The 18,754-nt window shown below is 37.3% G+C and overlaps 1 protein-coding gene across 1 annotated transcript; it reads right to left on the bottom strand.

Moving 5' to 3' along the window:
- Window positions 1–3,130: 3,130 nt before the first annotated feature.
- LOC141834178 (kinesin-like protein KIN-10A) lies at window positions 3,131–12,323 on the bottom strand. The gene is given in 7 exon segments (XM_074721628.1): window positions 3,131–3,382; window positions 3,496–4,132; window positions 4,134–5,065; window positions 5,144–5,254; window positions 5,546–5,653; window positions 5,734–5,889; window positions 11,610–12,323. Coding segments are annotated over 7 exon segments (2,910 nt in total).
- Between the last annotated feature and the right edge of the window lie 6,431 nt (window positions 12,324–18,754).

Genomic DNA, 18,754 nt, shown 5'->3' with positions numbered 1-18,754 from the left:
ATCCATTTCTTCTGGTTTAAAAAAAGTTTATATACAATTTTTATGTTTGTGAGTTGCCTATATGCAAATGATTTGAGGCATTACCAGCATCCCTCTTACTACGGTACCCTTTGGCATCTTACGCTCTGTTTGGATCGGGTGAGGGACGGTTCATTAATGGAAGGGGAAGGGAGGGGAAGGAAGGGGAAGGGAAGGGAAGGGAGGAGAAGAAAAGTAACCTTGTTTGGGAGGAAAGAAAGGTTAAAAAGAAAGGAAATAGAAATTAAAGATATAAAATGTCAAAAATATCCCTTTTTTTTCTACTGGCTTTGTCCCGTCGCCAGATTCCATCTTCCTCCTCCTCCTCCTCGTCTTCGACCTCCGCATCGGGCCCCTTCCTCGAGCCCCGCCGTCCTGCAGCCGCCTCTTCCCCCTCCTCCTTCGCGTGGTGATCCGGCAAGTACCCTTTGGCATCTTACGCTCTGTTTGGATCGGGTGAGGGATGGTTCATTAATGGAAGGGGAAGGGAGGGGAAGGGAAGGGAAGGGAGGAGAAGAAAAGTAACCTTGTTTGGGAGGAAAGGAAGGTTAAAAAGAAAGGAAATAGAAATTAAAGATATAAAATGTCAAAAATATCCCTTTTTTTTCTACTGGCTTTGTCCCGTCGCCAGATTCCATCTTCCTCCTCCTCCTCCTCGTCTTCGACCTCCGCATCGGGCCCCTTCCTCGAGCCCCGCCGTCCTGCAGCCGCCTCTTCCCCCTCCTCCTTCGCGTGGTGATCCGGCAAGTACCCTTTGGCATCTTACGCTCTGTTTGGATCGGGTGAGGGATGGTTCATTAATGGAAGGGGAAGGGAGGGGAAGGGAAGGGAAGGGAGGAGAAGAAAAGTAACCTTGTTTGGGAGGAAAGGAAGGTTAAAAAGAAAGGAAATAGAAATTAAAGATATAAAATGTCAAAAATATCCGTTTTTTTTCTACTGGCTTCGTCCCGTCACCAGATTCCATCTTCCTCCTCCTCCTCGTCTTCGACCTCCGCATCGGGCCCCTTCCTCGAGCCCCGCGGTCCTGCAGCCGCCTCTTCCCCCTCCTCCTTCGCGTGGTGATCCGGCAAGCGCCACAGATCGGATCCATGGAGGCTGATGCCGATGTCGCGGAGGTGGCCATACTCATGTGGGAGATCTCGGCGGCGGTGGCAGAGGCGTCGGCCGCTGTTTTCCTTGGCGTCAGGTGGATCGCCTCTCTGGCCGCGGCGGAGGTGGCGCCCTCGCGGTTCCCGTGGGCTGCAGGAGTGCTGATGTCGGTGCTGAGATGGAGAGCGAGGGCGAGGGCTAAGTCGATCAAAAAGAAGGAATTGCCGTAGGAAAACAGAGGCCAGGTGGCGACGGTGGCGGTGCGATCGAGGTTCCAGTGGACGGCGACAGTGCTCACGACCGTGTTGAGGTGGAGGGCGAGGGCGAGAGCCAATTCGATCCACAAGGAGTCGCCGGAGGAGAATGGAAGCGACATTGCGGCGTCGAAATCCGGATCCTCTCGGTTACCATGGGCGGTGGCGGCGCTGAGGTGGAGGGCCAGGGCCAGGGCGAAGGCGAGAGCGAAGCCCGCGGAGATGAAAACCTCGCCAGAGCAAAAGGGAAACGAGGTCGAGGCAGCGAAGGAGGAGAGGTGGCGGCGGCGCTGAGGTGGAGAGCCGGTGTGAGCCTCGGTTTAGAAACGAGAACAAGGATGGGTAAAATTGGAATAGACATGCTTCCCCTTCCTTACACCCCGATTTGGGGTGTAAGAAATTGTGGCTATTCATGGGTATGGAAGGGGAACACTTCCCCTTCTTTCCCCTTCCCCTCCTTATCTCACCCCATCTCAAACAGGGATAAATTTTTTTTTTCCCCCTTCCTTACCTTTCCCTCCCTTTCCCTCACCTCCTCCCAAACAGAGTGTTACGCTCTGTTTGGATCGGGTGAGGGACGGTTCATTAATGAAAGGGGAAGGGAGGGGAAGGAAGGGGAAGGGAAGGGAAGGGAGGAGAAGAAAAGTAACCTTGTTTGGGAGGAAAGAAAGGTTAAAAAGAAAGGAAATAGAAATTAAAGATATAAAATGTCAAAAATATCCCTTTTTTTTCTACTGGCTTTGTCCCGTCGCCAGATTCCATCTTCCTCCTCCTCCTCCTCGTCTTCGACCTCCGCATCGGGCCCCTTCCTCGAGCCCCGCCGTCCTGCAGCCGCCTCTTCCCCCTCCTCCTTCGCGTGGTGATCCGGCAAGTACCCTTTGGCATCTTACGCTCTGTTTGGATCGGGTGAGGGATGGTTCATTAATGGAAGGGGAAGGGAGGGGAAGGGAAGGGAAGGGAGGAGAAGAAAAGTAACCTTGTTTGGGAGGAAAGGAAGGTTAAAAAGAAAGGAAATAGAAATTAAAGATATAAAATGTCAAAAATATCCGTTTTTTTTCTACTGGCTTCGTCCCGTCGCCAGATTCCATCTTCCTCCTCCTCCTCCTCGTCTTCGACCTCCGCATCGGGCCCCTTCCTCGAGCCCCGCGGTCCTGCAGCCGCCTCTTCCCCCTCCTCCTTCGCGTGGTGATCCGGCAAGCGCCACAGATCGGATCCATGGAGGCTGATGCCGATGTCGCGGAGGTGGCCATACTCATGTGGGAGATCTCGGCGGCGGTGGCAGAGGCGTCGGCCGCTGTTTTCCTTGGCGTCAGGTGGATCGCCTCTCTGGCCGCGGCGGAGGTGGCGCCCTCGCGGTTCCCGTGGGCTGCAGGAGTGCTGATGTCGGTGCTGAGATGGAGAGCGAGGGCGAGGGCTAAGTCGATCAAAAAGAAGGAATTGCCGTAGGAAAACAGAGGCCAGGTTAAAGGTGATGATGGCAAACAAACAATAGATTATAGATCTATAGTCTCCCCTCCACTAGAATTGCTGTGAAGCATTAGAAGATTGAATTGGCAAACACATGGGTGAAACATTTGTTTGAGGCAATATCAATGTACACAATAGAATAAGAAGCAAGGCAAATGTACTGGAGGATGCGGAGCAGCTTCCTCTTCCCACGTTTACATTTGTAGTCATGTGATAGCTACATCAGAATAAACAATACTCAATTGCCAAAAGGTAACTGATAATTGGCAAATTCTTGCATAAACCAGAAGCTCAAACTGTACCTAAAAGCTAGTAAGGTAGCTAGTGTTTAGCCGATCGACCTTAGGTGAGAAGACATCAGAAAGCTGCGAAGTAAACCCGGGTGAGAGTGTATTTTCTAACGAACCAAATGGAACGTGATCTGGATTCTGGATTGCTTTCTTGATGGGTCGCAAACATGCGAGATGGCCATTCATTTGGTTGTTGCATGTAGGTAGTTTATTGACTTGGGTAGATGCTTCCTTCTCCTTGGATACTGGAGCTCCTGAAGGATCCTGTTGCATCAAAAGATGTTAGTGAGCATGTTTATCGTCAAAAGTTTTTTTTTTTTAAAATTTATAGTTGGTGTGAAGCAACCAAGAATGATATGAAACAGTGTTGCACATACCCCAAGCAATAGGAATGTAAACTTCTTGTTGTCACCCTCAAGATTGATCTCAATAAGTTTGCGCAAGTCAGCAAGACTTGAGTTCTTCAACAGCTTAAGCTTCATGATCAGACCCCCAGAAAACTCCTTTGAGGCCTCCCATTTCACATATATGTCTATATATTTGCCGGAGGACTCCATGTCTTTAGGGCTCTCATTCTCCTTCTTGTCCTTGTGCCGTTCAGATGATGCACATCGTTTGAGCTCCTTATTTGCTGATTTCTGCTGCTCTTCTTTGAGTTCAAGTGAGGCAAATGGCAGAATAAGTGCAGACACTGGGCTTTCCTTGAGCATTGATTCAGAAACCAGCACACATTTAGGTGTAACCTGCGGTTGCTCAGCTTGCAAGCCCAAATTTGATCCAAGCGCCTTGCCAAGTGCTAATGGAGAAGGCTGCTTATTCTCATCCTGAGATCCTCTCTGCAATGGGCTGGAAGTTTTCAGCTGTTGGGCTATCTCTCTGTGGTTGCCGCACAGTCTGAAAATATTTTGGATGCGCGTTTTTCTGGCAGATGCAGGATCTTTTGTGATTTCAGTAGAGTTGTTTTCTGATCCTACCTCACAAGACAAGGAACTAGCAAAGACGCAGTCGGCATTAATTGTTGTTTCCCCTGACTCCAGGGTCAACTAAAGAAGTGAAGCCATGAGTTCTACCGGCACGATCCGTGTGCTCTTCTACAACTTCCTTGTCGACCTCATCTTCAATGCTCTCTCTTTCTTCTTCTTCTTCTTCTTCATCTTCCTCAAATACAGTGCTAAGACAAACCTTGTCAGGGAATCTAAGCATACTGGCATTAGCCTCCTCCTCCTCTTCAATCGACGCAAGACAAGAATCCAGTTGGAACAATTTCTTGTAACTTTCAGGTTGGCAGGAGTCCTCTTTTATCTCTTTTACTACATTAGAATCATGTAGCTCTCCCATATCTAACTCCATTGATTTTACCATTCCTTGTTCTCCTGCATAAGTTTCTAGTCGCTTCACAAGTCTTCCACCATCTATGTCCTGCAATGCCTTCTCAACAACTTTGCATCTTTCAAGTTCAACTTCCTCGAGTCGCTGCCTTAGCATATCAAGCTCCTGCTTCTGTTGTAGCAGTCTTTCTTCCATCATAGTCAATTCTGATTTTAGAGTCTTAGTTCTTTGGTCAACCTTCAAGTTGATCTCTTCTTCCTTGATTTCTGATTTCCTTCCTTCAATGTGCTGGATTTTTGTTCTGAGCTCTGCTAGTTCCGCTTCTTTCTGCAACAGTGAGTTCCGAGCTTCATCGCGTTCTTTCTCTTTAAGTCTGTTCTCCATTTGTAACTTGAAAATAAACTCATTCATTGCAACAATTCTTGATCTTAAGAGTATTGATGACTCATCTGAATCCACTTTATCCTTGAAAGTTGGCATATGAGTAAGACTAACACGAACAATGCATTTTGCTTTAGCTCCATATTCAAGCGTTGAAATAGTCTTGTGGGTTTCCTTGGGATCAGGGCTTGCACACAGAATCATCAAAATCTTTGATTTATCATCCTCAAAAGAATCCTAAAATGATGGAACAAGGGAAGGATCTCTCAATTATTGATCATTATTAAATGTGAAGTAAGAATACCAATTCCATACCTGCAATAGCATTGTGAGCTTGCTGTCTCGGAATGGAACATGCGAATCACCATTTGCAATGGATTCAACCACCCTTTTTAAAGCAATGTTCCCTTGGTTTATTTTAGCCGTCTGCAGATAGTTAATCATCCATAATTATATTAAAAGTAATAAATCCAGTGGAAGTATTAATATTTCATTTAATGTGAAGCAATAAATGCATAACCACAATGGTATTGCTAAGTTCTGTTTTGACAAAGTTCCTGGTCAAGATATATGCAAATAGAGGAAAAAGAAAAATAAAAATTGAGCGAAATGTTCATTTGATCATTACTGAAACACATTGCACATAAAATGGAATGAAAAAGGGGATCAGTCACAGCACCTTGAGTCAATTAACAAGATGTAAATGAGATATAATACCTGCATCTTTGCTTCAAGGCCAGTTTGACCAGCTGCTTCTATATTTTCAGAACCAGCCATATCAACAAGCATCAACCTTCCTCCCACAGACGGAACATCTAAGATTATCTGAATATTTATTAAATATTTCAGTAGTGATTGAGCTGCTTATGAAAGCATAAAAAAGGCAGAAGAAAAGGTAAACATACGATGCAATGGCTCCGTGAACTTCTTTCATTACAAAGGGTGCTTTTAACAATCCGGCGCTTCTCTACTTTGGCAACTTCCCGAGTTATTTTTGCAGCTTCATTTCCTGATATATAACTAGCATTTTTTACCTTCTTACCCATAAACTCCAACCGAACCTGTTCAACAGAAGAAAAGGAATAAATATGAAGGGCAATCTAATTTAAATTAGACATTGAAAAAAAATGCTTAGCTATTTTCTCTAGTTTTCTCGTAGCAAAAGATGGACAAAAAACTTCCTTCCATCTAAAGAGAAAGGGGTGATAATTTGCTTAGATGCATGTATAGTATTTGAAAGGCATCATGAACATATAAAAATGCTTGTGCAAATACAAAGGATGGTTAAATCTCATAGAGAAACAATGTAAGCTGAAGAGGATGGCTTATGCATTGCAGAAAATAAAGAATCAAATGGAAGATACATGAAACTTTTAGCCCGATCTAACACAACTACCGATGTTTGCATCCTTTAAACTATTTGGTTCATGTTGGATTCAAGGTTTTTCTTCAGTCCATCTACCTAGAAGGTTTGTCTTTCGGGGCTTGTTATCTTCAGAGTTTCCAACCTTATGTTGACATCACAATGTAACATTTGTAATGGATTTGTGAGTTGAAACAATAAAAATGACCCTTATACTTCTCTCCCTTTCAAATGACCTAGTTGTTGTCCTCTCCTTTCAAGACTAATTTATTACATTGCTCTCACTAAAAGAAGAGAATGTTGTAAGTTTCTTGGAAAAAAAAGATTGTTACATACTTCGGGGTTTGTCTTTCAGGGCTTGTTATCCTCAAGGTTTCCAACCTTATGTTGGCATCTCAATATAACATTTGTAATGAATTTGTGATTTGAAACATTAAAATGACACCCTTTGACTTATCTCTCTTTCAAATGACTAGTTGTTGTCGTCTCCTTTCAAGACTAATTTATTACATTGCTCTCACTAAACGAAGAAAGAAAAGATTGTTACATACTTCAGGGTTTGTCTTTCAAGGCTTGTTATCTTTAGGGTTTCCAACCTTATGTTGACATCTCAATGTAACATTTGTAATGAATGTGATTTGAAACATTCCCTTTGACTTCTCTCTCTTTCAAATGACCTAGTTGTTGTCCTTTCCTTTCAAGACTAATTTATTACATTGCTCTCACTAAAAGAAGAGAATGTTGTAAGTTTCTTGGAAAGAAAATATTGTTACATACATGCAAGATACACAAGGGTAACTTTATTGGAAATTAACATTGCTTCTATGGGGAAAGGAGAAATTAGCTTGGATTGTCAAGACTTGCTTAGAAGAGAGAGATAACCCATTAACTTATTAGGCCCAACTACTAGGCTAAAATGCTTATGTCCAAATTAATAGTAGTTAATTCATTAATCATATACAAATCAATGTTGGTGTAACTATGCCCCTAGGCATTTTCATGTTTGGACAAATGTTTAAGTTAGAGTATGTTGTTATTACTAATATGATGTGTCAAAAGTGTAGGTACTGGTTAGTTTTGTAGGTGCAATAAAGGAAATTCTAGTAGGTCAAAAGTGACTGTATGCTTGACAAATTGAAGTCTCGATGGGAAAGTATTCGAATGCTCAGCAGACAAGAAATACTTGAAAGCAAGGCTTCTTGGCATGAGAAGTCCTAGAAGGAGGTCCTCCCGGCATGTATAATGGTTGTACTTGCAAATGACAATTTTAAATTGCTCTTGCATAGTAAGGTCATACTCTTGCGTAGTAAGGTCACAAACAATATTAGTCATGGAAATAGACTCGATCACAAGTCGATTACCCGTTGACCCGAGTTAACAATCTGAAATCGTAATCAGTGCTTCCAACAACTAATTATTTTTTTATTTTCTTATGAACGATTTAGATTATTTGACCATTTTTCAATTAATGTCTATGATTAACTGAGTCTTATTTCTAAACTTTATAAATAGTCTACTCCATTTCATTTTTTTACATTAACTTCTCTACTCTTGCCTCTCAATTCTCAAATCTCAATCATTTTCAACTTCTAATCTTCAATTCAAATGGAAGGAAGTTCATATTGCAAGGGAAAGAAGAAAGCAATTCCAAATTTAGATATCAATGATGTAGAATTCATCGATGATGAGCCATTTCCGACATCTAAGACACAAAAAGTATACAAGACTTCCAAAGTTCGAGATAATCCACCTTAAAATCATCTATTTTTATCAAACATTTAAGTAGATCACTCTTACATGCAAAATATAAGTATTGCACTATGTATGTGATAAATTTTAATCGGGTGGTTGTTATGAGTCATTGAAGTGACATGATAAAATTAAACATCGATGAATGCAGGGTCGATCATTCTCAAACATAATTATGTAAATTTTCATCGATTAGTGGAGGTATCAATTCTAATTAATTTAAATATTTTGATATTAAATTAAGAGAATCATTAACTAGATTTATTGACATCGAATATCTCTTTTAGTTTTAAATTCACATTTAAAATTTTTTATCGAAAATCACTTAACCTAATTGTTAAATGTGTTTATGAACCACTCTCACTTGTACACTTAAAAAATTAGGAAGGTATAAAAAAAATTAATTGAAGAATTTAATAAATTAAATAATAAGATGCATCTCTATATATCCGATATTTAAAGTGACTATCGACAAATTATTTTTATAAGATATATTTGATTTTAGAAGAATATAGATTAACTTTTAAGATATTGTCAATATCATTTAATAATGTTAATTCTAATACTACTACAGTAGTATTAAAGAACTTAAAATTATATATCAATGTATTATGTTATTAGCGGTTTATATTTTCATATTCGATGTGTATGTTAATTTTTAAATCTACATGTGCAAGATGGATTAAGAACTTTAGAAAACCAAATTAGACTAATTAAAATTGCTTTCTCTTATTTGCAGTAACTTCCTAGTATAATAAAATAATATGATAGATTTTATAAAATTAATAGAATGAAGACTAAAAAACTTTCATGTAATGTATCAATCTATTGGAATTCAACATATAAATTATTGTAAGATTCATTTCAATATAGAGAATTATTGCATTCATTTTTTTCATAGAAATTCTAATAATACCAATTATTTATTTTCACATCAATTAGTATCATCAAGTATTTATTATTCTACTTCTCATTTAGTTGAAACGAATTTTTGTAACATATCTTTGATTTTAAATGTGTATAGACACTAATGAATTTCCTATCTTATTGCGAGTTAGCAATGAAAGTTAAATTAGAGAAATATTTTTAATATATTCCTAATTTTTATTTATTTGTATTTATTTTAGATGCTAAATTTAAATTAGATGTTTTGCATGAAATATTAGTTATGTATTATGATGTTTTAATACCATTTAGAAATTCTTCTTCACTTCCTGATCTTACTTTAATTGTACAAACTACTAGAACCAATTTATATGATATTTTAAAGACTACAGTTTAAAATATGAATTAGAAGGTAATGCACCTAAAACACAAAGTACTAGTAGTTAGTAGGGGTAGTTTAAAACTCATAAGGGATAATTTTTGTTACAAGAACATACAAAACGTACACAAGGATCCTCAAATTTTAAATAGAAACTTGAGAATTATTTTACTACTCCCTTTGATTTCAGTGAAACAAATAGTGAGTTATTTCGATATTTTATGATGTTGGTCGTAAAAGACCCAAAATTGTTCTATTCTCTCTATCGTAGCAAAGAAGATTCTAGCTTGTTGGTGTCAATTGTTGTTGTAGAACAAATATTTAGTTTTAAAGGTAATATTTTTTGGATGAAAGACGATCTACTTTGACTCCTAACACTTTAGAAGCTCAAGTGCTATTGGACAAAAATCGCAATAAGAATATAAAAAATGAAACTTTCAGAGAACAAGCCAAAAGATTTGTCGTTGATTAGTCAACTAATTTGCACCCTTTATAAATTTTTTAATTTATCATTGATTAGGGAACCAAAACTCACGTAGTTTGCTTATCTTTTTACCCTTATTACCTTAGGAAGTGACATTATTCACTCACTTTCATTCTTGTTCATGTAGTAGTAAGTTCCTTCGATATCAAAATCTTCTGGCTCGTCCTCTGAAAGTTGCATTCCTTGTATCTTTATTGCGACTCTCGTCTAGTTATCAAATAACGCTTGAGCTTCTAATTATCAAGAGTTGGAAGCTAAAGTAGATCATCTTTGGTCTAAGATATTACCTCCAAAACTAAATGTTTATTCTACATAACAATTGACACCGAACAAGCTAAATATCCTTTGCTATGACAAAGAGAATAGGATAACTCTAGCTTACTCAAACCCCCCCCCCCCCCCCCCCACTTTTTAAGCCTTAATTCCCACTTTTTACATTGGTGTTTGTCTTGCCTTAAATAGTGCATCCTAAATTGTTAGCCCTGAATTCTATAAAAAGGGATATTAGTATCATTTATACATATCGTGCTTCCCTATCCTAAGTCATTCATAACACAATTCTATACAAAAATGCCTTCTCTTGACATATTCTTATTCTCAAGCTTTGTTTTTTGTTAACACATTTATTTGGTTGAAATGCTTAAGTCAACACAAAGTAGAACAGTGAATATTATCCTAATGATCATGCGACATATCCCACATAGAGCAACCAACCAATTATTGCATCCATTAAGTCACAACAACCATCAGTAGCAATTGCAATTCTGTTATCTACCTGAATGAGTGAGTGAGCAAATTTCTTTGTCCTTGGTCATTTCCATCTTAGTCTGAATATTGTGATATATTATTATCCTTGCTATACTTTGATACTATGTATTACATAATTAGTTTTAAGAATTAGAGGCAAAACCCATGAGAGAAAGAAAAGAACAAATATAAGATTAATTTAATTAATGTTTACTTGCACTGCATTTCATAGGTTCATATCTTGAATGGTTGTCTGGATACCTGGTATATATATAAAAAAAAATCTTGAATGGTTGCCACTCAAAGGTGAAAACAAGGTCACTATAGGTATTCTAATATGCACATGAAAAAACTTATCAACTTCACTTGGAATAGATCATTCACAATACAGATACCTTTATATTATAGTATCTAGGTTGTTTTCTCCATTGTACTCATGCCCTAATTTCATGAACCAATAAAATACATCAAAATTGGTTGTTACTCAGTAGAGAGAATGCTCGATTTGGGGCCATAAATAGGTCACATCTTAACCAAGTATTAGCTGATATCTTCACCACGGAACTTGGAAAAGAATCAATTTTACCTTATACTAAACAACTTGGGTATTATTTATATGTATATCCCAGCTCAAAGGGGGAGAATAACCACCAGGCAAACTTACAAATGTTCACTGTAGAAGTTATAATTGCATAGTAAAAGTTATAATGCCTATTGGCAGCCTTGTTTTAACCCATATGTTATGGTCATTCTCTATATATATAAGGGAATGAGTCTATGTAATATAGAACAAACAAACATTTATTTTATTAATTCTCAATTCATTTGAATTAATTGAATTAATCTTTGTTAGCTCCGCATTAGATAGATTAATCCCTATTTTTATGAAAAAAAAAAAGATTGTCATAGGTATTATACATAGCAATAATAAGTTACAACATTTACTAATTATACAATTGTTCCGTTTACTATGCACATGTAAAAACTTATCTGGTGACTGAAAATTAATGGGAAAACGAGGCAAAAATCGGGTATGCTCTCATCAAGAATAAAAAATAAGTGAAATTAAAATGTCAAATCCTGCCAATTGCTGATGAATCAATAGCTCGGAGAAAGAATCAGGTCCTTTGAAATCATTTCAAGATAATCGAATAAATAAGGATAAAGAGAGGACCTTGGGCGTGTTATTGCCTTTAGGAAGACTGAGGCCGGGTCCTCCTACTCCGTTGGAAGCTCCCGAAAGAAGATCGTAGATCTCCTCGTTGTAAATCTCTAGGACCGCAACCTGGACAAAGAGAGCCATCCCGATCGCCTCGCCTTCATCGTCATTTTCATCTCCTTGTCCCAAGATGTCCCTGAGAGCTCTGTAGACGATGCCGGGCTGCTTGGGGCAGCCGAACATGGTGTGGCTCTTCCCGGATCCAGTAGGCCCGTACATCATGATGGTGCACTTGGCACCCAGGCGGACGCCCTCCACCCTCGACGCCACGAACCGGCGGTAGAAGCCTTCCAGGTCCTCGTTCTCCGACATGGAGACGCCGTCGAGGGCGAATTCGCGGTAGCCAACGTCGGTGCGCAAGCGGACGGAGCGGGCATCGTCGGCGATCTCGACGGCGGAGGAGGAGGACTTGTCCCAGTCCCTGTCCTTGTCTTTGCGGAGGTCGGCAGGGGGGTCGCGGATCCGGCCGATGACCTCGACGGGGTGGTCGGCGATGGGAGGAGGCGGAGCGGGGGCGCCGTGGAATTTAATGTTAGGACTGGGGAAGCGGAGGCGGTGCTTGGGGGTGGCCTTAGGCGGGTGGTGATGGACGTGAAGCTGGTGGTGGGGAGTCGACGGAGCGCTTCTTGGAGCCGGAGTAGGAGTGGAAGCGGGCGTCGGGGGAGCCATCGGAGAGCGATCGTTCACCAGATCGAGAGAAGAAGAACAAGAGATGCAGAAAAAAGAGCTTCCTTTTCCTTCCTTTCTTGCTGTGTCTGCGGATCGAGAGCGCAGGTGTTCTAGGGATTTCGAAATGGAGGCGATCGAGATAATAGCCGTTACGAAGCGTCCCCCTTTTCTCTATCTACGCCTCTCCGAACGCTGCGTAATGTAACGGCTATTTTTGCCTACGTGTCATTTCTTTGATAATATAAAATTCTTAATATTTAAATGCAGTATTAAATTCGATATAATACTTTAGATCCTAGACCCAACCGCTGTCAATTTTTTTTAAAATAATATTATTAAATAATAGAAATAAGAACTTATAAAATAATTTACAAAAAAACAGAAACTCACAAAGGAATTTAAGTTTTTTTTTGGAATTTTTCAAAGATCCATTTAATAATTTTATGTTAAAGTTAACAAACATACTCAAAACTATTTTTTTTTAACACAATAGAGGGTTTTTTTTAATTTTATTTATTTATTTATTTTGCTGTTATAAATACATTTAACACAAGTCATTAAGTCGAGCCTTTATTAAACTCAATTTATTTTAAAAGAGTTAATTAAATTAATAAAAAATCTAAAATACACAATATAAATACTATTAAAATTTTTTATTAAATATCATTAAAATATTAATACTAATAATTAATTGTTGGATATTGGGGTTTTAACGGACTAATACGATTTTGTGAAAAAATCATGGTGCCATCAATCGATGAAAGTCAAAATTGATTTCAAAATTGAAATCTACGTTTTGTGTAGATAGATTTAGACTATTAATTTGTTCAAAATCGATTAAGGGTGAATGAGAAATTAATTGCTCAAAGTCAGTCCAGAATAACATTAATTGTTAATGAAGTGCACGGGGAATAGTATCACATTGGAGAATTTCGATGGACTTCCATTCCTTATTAATGTTGATGTGTTAATGAAGTTAACACAAAAAAGTCCATGTGCTCTCTTCTCATGGCACTTGTAATTTATTCGTTAGAGGATGTGGCAGTGCCTACGTGGCATTCGAGTGACGTGTCAAGCTTGCATGTAACGTGGCAGTGTCTATGTGGCATCCACGTGGGCAGGGAGAGATGACTGGACTGCTAACTGAGATAACAGATGACAACTGTTGATAAAAAAGGTGTGATGGATCGCATGTGATGTGATCTGGAGCATTGGATCGCGAAGAGTCACAGATCGAATGGATCTCTAGATCCAGATCTGACGGCTGATGACAAAAGAGAGATCTGAGGGTCACAATCTTCCAGATCTGATGGATGAGATTAAGAGAGTTATATGAAGAGTTACAACCCTCTAGATCGAATGACCCAGATCGATCTTGCCCAAAAGTCACAGCCACTCATCAAAGGGTATTCTACCTCTTTTCTTTATATAAAGAAAGACCATCGAATTCATCGATTCTACTCATCCTTTGAGCATTCATCTCATCTTGCGCATTCGGAATCCAAAAAGCCTACGAGAAAGTTTGCTGGTCTCGAAATTTGAAGTGCTACTATTTCGAGACGGAGATAGTGTTGAATACTAGCCTCGACTATTCATATCAGTTTGCATCCCCTCTAGCACCCGACCCAACATTAATACCTTTAATGAATACAATTAAATTTCATTAACTTCATTTTTATCTTATTTATAAGTTCTAATTACTCTTCACTTTCTACAAAAAAAAAAAAATATATGGAATCCGCCGTCCCAGCGGTCTCACATGGTCGACTCCATAATCATCTATGAGGAGGTAAATCAAGAAATAATTACTCCTCACCAAATTTAGCAAATGTAGTTGTAGAGTTACCTCCTATGCCCAACCCCCAACCCAATCTAGTAACTCTTATGCCAAACTAAGTCGACTCATGAGTATACATAATTTATTTATACACTATGCTAAACATCCATTCGCGTCATAAGAGACGGATCTAAAATAGGACCCGATGACATTTAAAATTCAATCCATATCTAATTTTTGGATCCATGCCCCTTGATCATTTGTTTATAAATCATGTTAATTATGACCCATACCGTGTCGGAACAGATTGGACCCCGGTCCGGTCCTACACATTTAAGGTCTAATACCTTGCACTCAATCCACCTTTCCGGCCGACAGAGTTAAATCTCTTTTGCTCATCACCAACCAAAATTAGAATGAATCTCATGTCAAAAAGAATTATATATATATACAAAAGTTTGATTTGATATTTTACCTGTGCACCATTTTTATTATATTTTTTAAGTTTTATAATTTATCATTTTGTCGGTAATTAACCACCTTCTAGTTTGCTTTTTAATTCACTAAAGTAATATTTAAGAAAGGACAATTTGTTCTGCGTGATGTGTATTTTTTTTTGAAGTTTATTGATTAATTAATAATTGGGACGAGACGTTTTAACTTTTAAAGACATTGGACATTTTATAACATATAATATTCAATATTCATTATAATAAAAGATGAAATCTATCATTTTAACAATTTATGAGGAGGTAAATCGGAATTGCAGTTGATCACGACGCAGGAGGGTATTACCTGACTTCGCTAGGATTCGAACCCTTGTCCTCTTCTACAACTCTACTGTGTCGTAACCAATTCAACTATACCCCGAGGGCCACAATAACCAACTCTTCTGTAAAAGGTAGAATCCGCCACCTTAACAGCGCCATATGATCGGCCCTACAATAACCAACTCTTAACCATGTTTCAGGAGCAAAAGAAATATCAATGTTCACATTATTTAATAGGCAAATATACTCATCAACAAATTCAATTCAATTCACCAAATTAAATTAAAAGGTTGATTTATAAAATAGGCTCATTGAGCATTTTTAACATTTTTAAATCATTTTTTTAATTCTTTGAGATGTTTAAAAATTAACATATTCAGTATTTTGTGTATTTTATTTTATCCAACAGATTACATTGTAATGATATCTCATTGTGGATTGTAATTTAGGAAGAGTTAGAGCTTAAAATGCATATTTCAAGGGGAATGAACATACAAAATTTTTGACCCAAAATGAATATGACAAATCATGAATGAAGGGTAATGAAAAAAAAAGCGGTCCAGTTAAAATCGAAAATAAAAGGTATCATTTGATAAATTATTGTAATAATAATTATAATTTTAAAAATATATTTTATTTTATTTTCTATTTGTTGACAGAGTTGATAATGGGACATTCCCAATATGCTAATTATTATCTTGGTTTGTTCTTCATTTTTATACTTCTATATTTTTTATATTAAAAAATTGAATGGGTATGATCGTCGTCATCACCTCCCTTAACTCAGTATGGGTATGATCGTCGTCATCACCTTCCTTGACTCCGTCCCTATTAATGGTTGAGTGCACTCTCTTTTTTTTTTAAATCAAGTATCAAATTTTTTGAACCGATTAATCTTAGAAGTGATCAATCCAATCTCATAAAAATTTTCATCGATTATCAAGATAAATTTAGAAGTACGAATGAGATGTATCACTCTACAGCCAGTATCCCAGAATTATCTTCTGAATGAAGAAAATTAATCTGCAATATATATATATATATAGCAATGATATGCAGCATGAAAAAAATGAAGTATGAAATCAACATGATATACGACATACAGTGGGTCCCACATCCATGCAGTATGACCCACAACCATGCAGTTGAGTGTGTCATGTTGATTTCATACTGTATTTTTTCATGCTACATATCATTTTTCATATATATATATATATATATCTTGTGCATCTTATCCTGCTTGAGTGACAAAAGATTTCAGATGCTCAAAAATGTTTCGACGCCCAAAACAGTAACAATGTATTTTTTATTTTTATTTTATTATTTATTTATTTTTTTATTTATGGTTAAGCCATTAAAATTTTTTTTAGGGATTAGAGCGTTGAGTTATAGTATTAAACATAAAATAATTTTTAAAATGAAAAAAATTAGTTACTCATGAAGGTGTTTATTATTCCACACTTTTTATTTAGCACATCCCATGAACAATTACTTTTTTTTAGTTTTAAAATTTTAGATGTTTAATATTATAATACAACTTTTAAATCATAAAAAAAATATTAAGAAAATAAGACAACAAACAGGCAATTAATACTATTTAAAAGGTGGCATAGAAAAAATGATACGAATGTAATGATCAACCTAATAATTATATAAGGCCAATTGTCCTCATGCACCTACTGTGTTCATTTATGATCCATCACTCAAAATTTATATATCATTTTTATTTTGACATTTGATTAAAATTAGCCAAAGTTTGGTTGGTTAAAAATAGTTAAAGTATTAAAACATATTATGGATTTTTATAGATCACATTAAAGGTTCTAAATAGCCATAAAATGCATTAATTTATTTTCATCATTACTTATTTTATTTTAGCACTTCATTGAATTTTAATTAAGCATTAAAATATATTATATAATTCATATAAATGTTTTTGATTTCTGAGATGAATAATCTCGGAGTTTTAAAAAAATTGATCTAAATTTATTTAATTTTTCATTTTAAAAATAGTTGTTATAACAGCCCATGCTGAAATTTGTCGCAGCCATGTTAATTAATATGATTTTTGATTAAATTTAAAATAAAAATATTTTAATATAATAAAATTTTATGTATAATAATTTAAATTTAATTTCCAATATTTTCTTAAAAATTAATATTATTCATTTTTTTAAATTTAGTATTTCCAGAAGCACGGCCTATAAAAGCCTAATTTCAAATTCTGGTAAGTTCCTTCGCGATAAAGAAGCGTGCGAGCGTGCGAGAGAGGGAAGGGAAGAACCGTTGAGCAGTTTGAAGTTTGAAAGATCGGAAGCGGAAGGTTTTTACATGCAGTTCTGTTTCCCCCCCTTTTTTGTTTCTTTCTTGATTTCTCCCCATCGAAAATGGTTCTGAATCAGTAATTAATACTCGATCCCTAATGATTTTTTTAATCCAGGGAAGGTTGATCCGTCGCTGTCAGGTAGGCGAGGAGACTCCTATGGCTTTTTCCGGCGATGGTGCTGATCGAGGGGGCATTTCTTCCACGCTCTGTCCTTGGCTCATCGATTGAAACTTACGGTGATTTCAGAAAGCTTACAGCTGCCTGCCTTCTCTTCGACGACGGCCGAAATGCCTTGCCTCAAGCTCCCATTCGGCGGAGGAAATCGCGGTAACTTCTTGCTATCTGTTGTTGATTCAGATCGAATCTAGTGATCTCCTTTCCGTTCTTTTTTTTTTCTGTATTTGGGGATTTTTTTTTGAAAATTTGGACTAATGGTTCAGTGGTTATTTAGTAGCTTAAGCAAAAGAATGGTTTACTACTACAATTTTTGGGATTTGTTTTTTGTACACCTTCTATTTTCTGGGGCAAGTCTGATTTATTAAATGGTTCATCTCTAATTTAGATCACCTTTTCTGTTATCAAACTACAAACAAAATGAAAGAAACAAGGACCAAGGAAGTCGGTGATTACTGTTACAAGTTTATGTTTCACTGAGTGTGATAAATGATTGTTGTATTGTGTTCACAGACACTTGATCGAAGTCTAGGGATTGATCTCTCACTCAGCAAAGTGTTGGGACTAAGTCGATGGAATTACGTTGGAGAATTGCCTTGGCTTGTCTTAGTGGGATTCTCTGTTCCAGCTCACCACTTGTGGTTAGTCTAAATTTATTTTCAGGTGCAAGAGTTTGGGATGATTCATATATGCCACTAAATTTGGTGCTTTGTTTACAGAGAGTCCTTTGGCCCAATCGGACAGTCTAAAGTGGACATGCATTTGTAATGCTGGTCCTCTTGAAAATTCTCCTTCATTTAATTCCTCATGCGGTTGCATTTATGGTATGCATAATCTATGCTAGACTTTCCTATTAAAAACTAGAAGTTGGTTGATTGTATTGACATTATTGACTGAATTATCAATAGGTTTTGAATTGTTACTGCCTAGAAATTCCCAAAGAAAGAGAAAGGCTCCAAGATTGTGCAGATATAAGTTCAACATTTGGCGTCTATGTCATATGCAACTTTCTATTCACTTCTCTTGCTAATTCGTTTCTCAAGCCTGATTTGTCTTGTATTTATGGCAAGAAGCAATTCATGATTCATAAATAAAGTCAAAACATATACAGCATCAACTGTGTTATTAGATCCATAGGGATTTGCTCCAGAATCCTAACTGTTTCCCATTCAAATGTTTCAATCAATCAGTATGTGTACTGATGAATAAATTTATAGTAGTTATCATGGTTCATTGCACTATATCCATATTTAGATACCCGCTGACTAACTAATCATGTTAAATAGAAAATCTGTTATGGTTGATCATGCCGTAGTGAATCATTTTGACAAGACTATTTAACTGCACCTAAGATTGGATTGTCTCATCAAGATTTGAAGGATAT

This window comes from Curcuma longa, chromosome 8, assembly GCF_044706935.1.
Source record: "Curcuma longa cultivar G26 ecotype Majalengka, Jawa Barat chromosome 8, ITB_CL_G26_1.1, whole genome shotgun sequence".
NCBI lineage: Eukaryota > Viridiplantae > Streptophyta > Magnoliopsida > Zingiberales > Zingiberaceae > Curcuma > Curcuma longa.
Note: the sequence above shows the minus strand (reverse complement) of the source record. Positions and strands in the feature narration are given on the sequence as shown.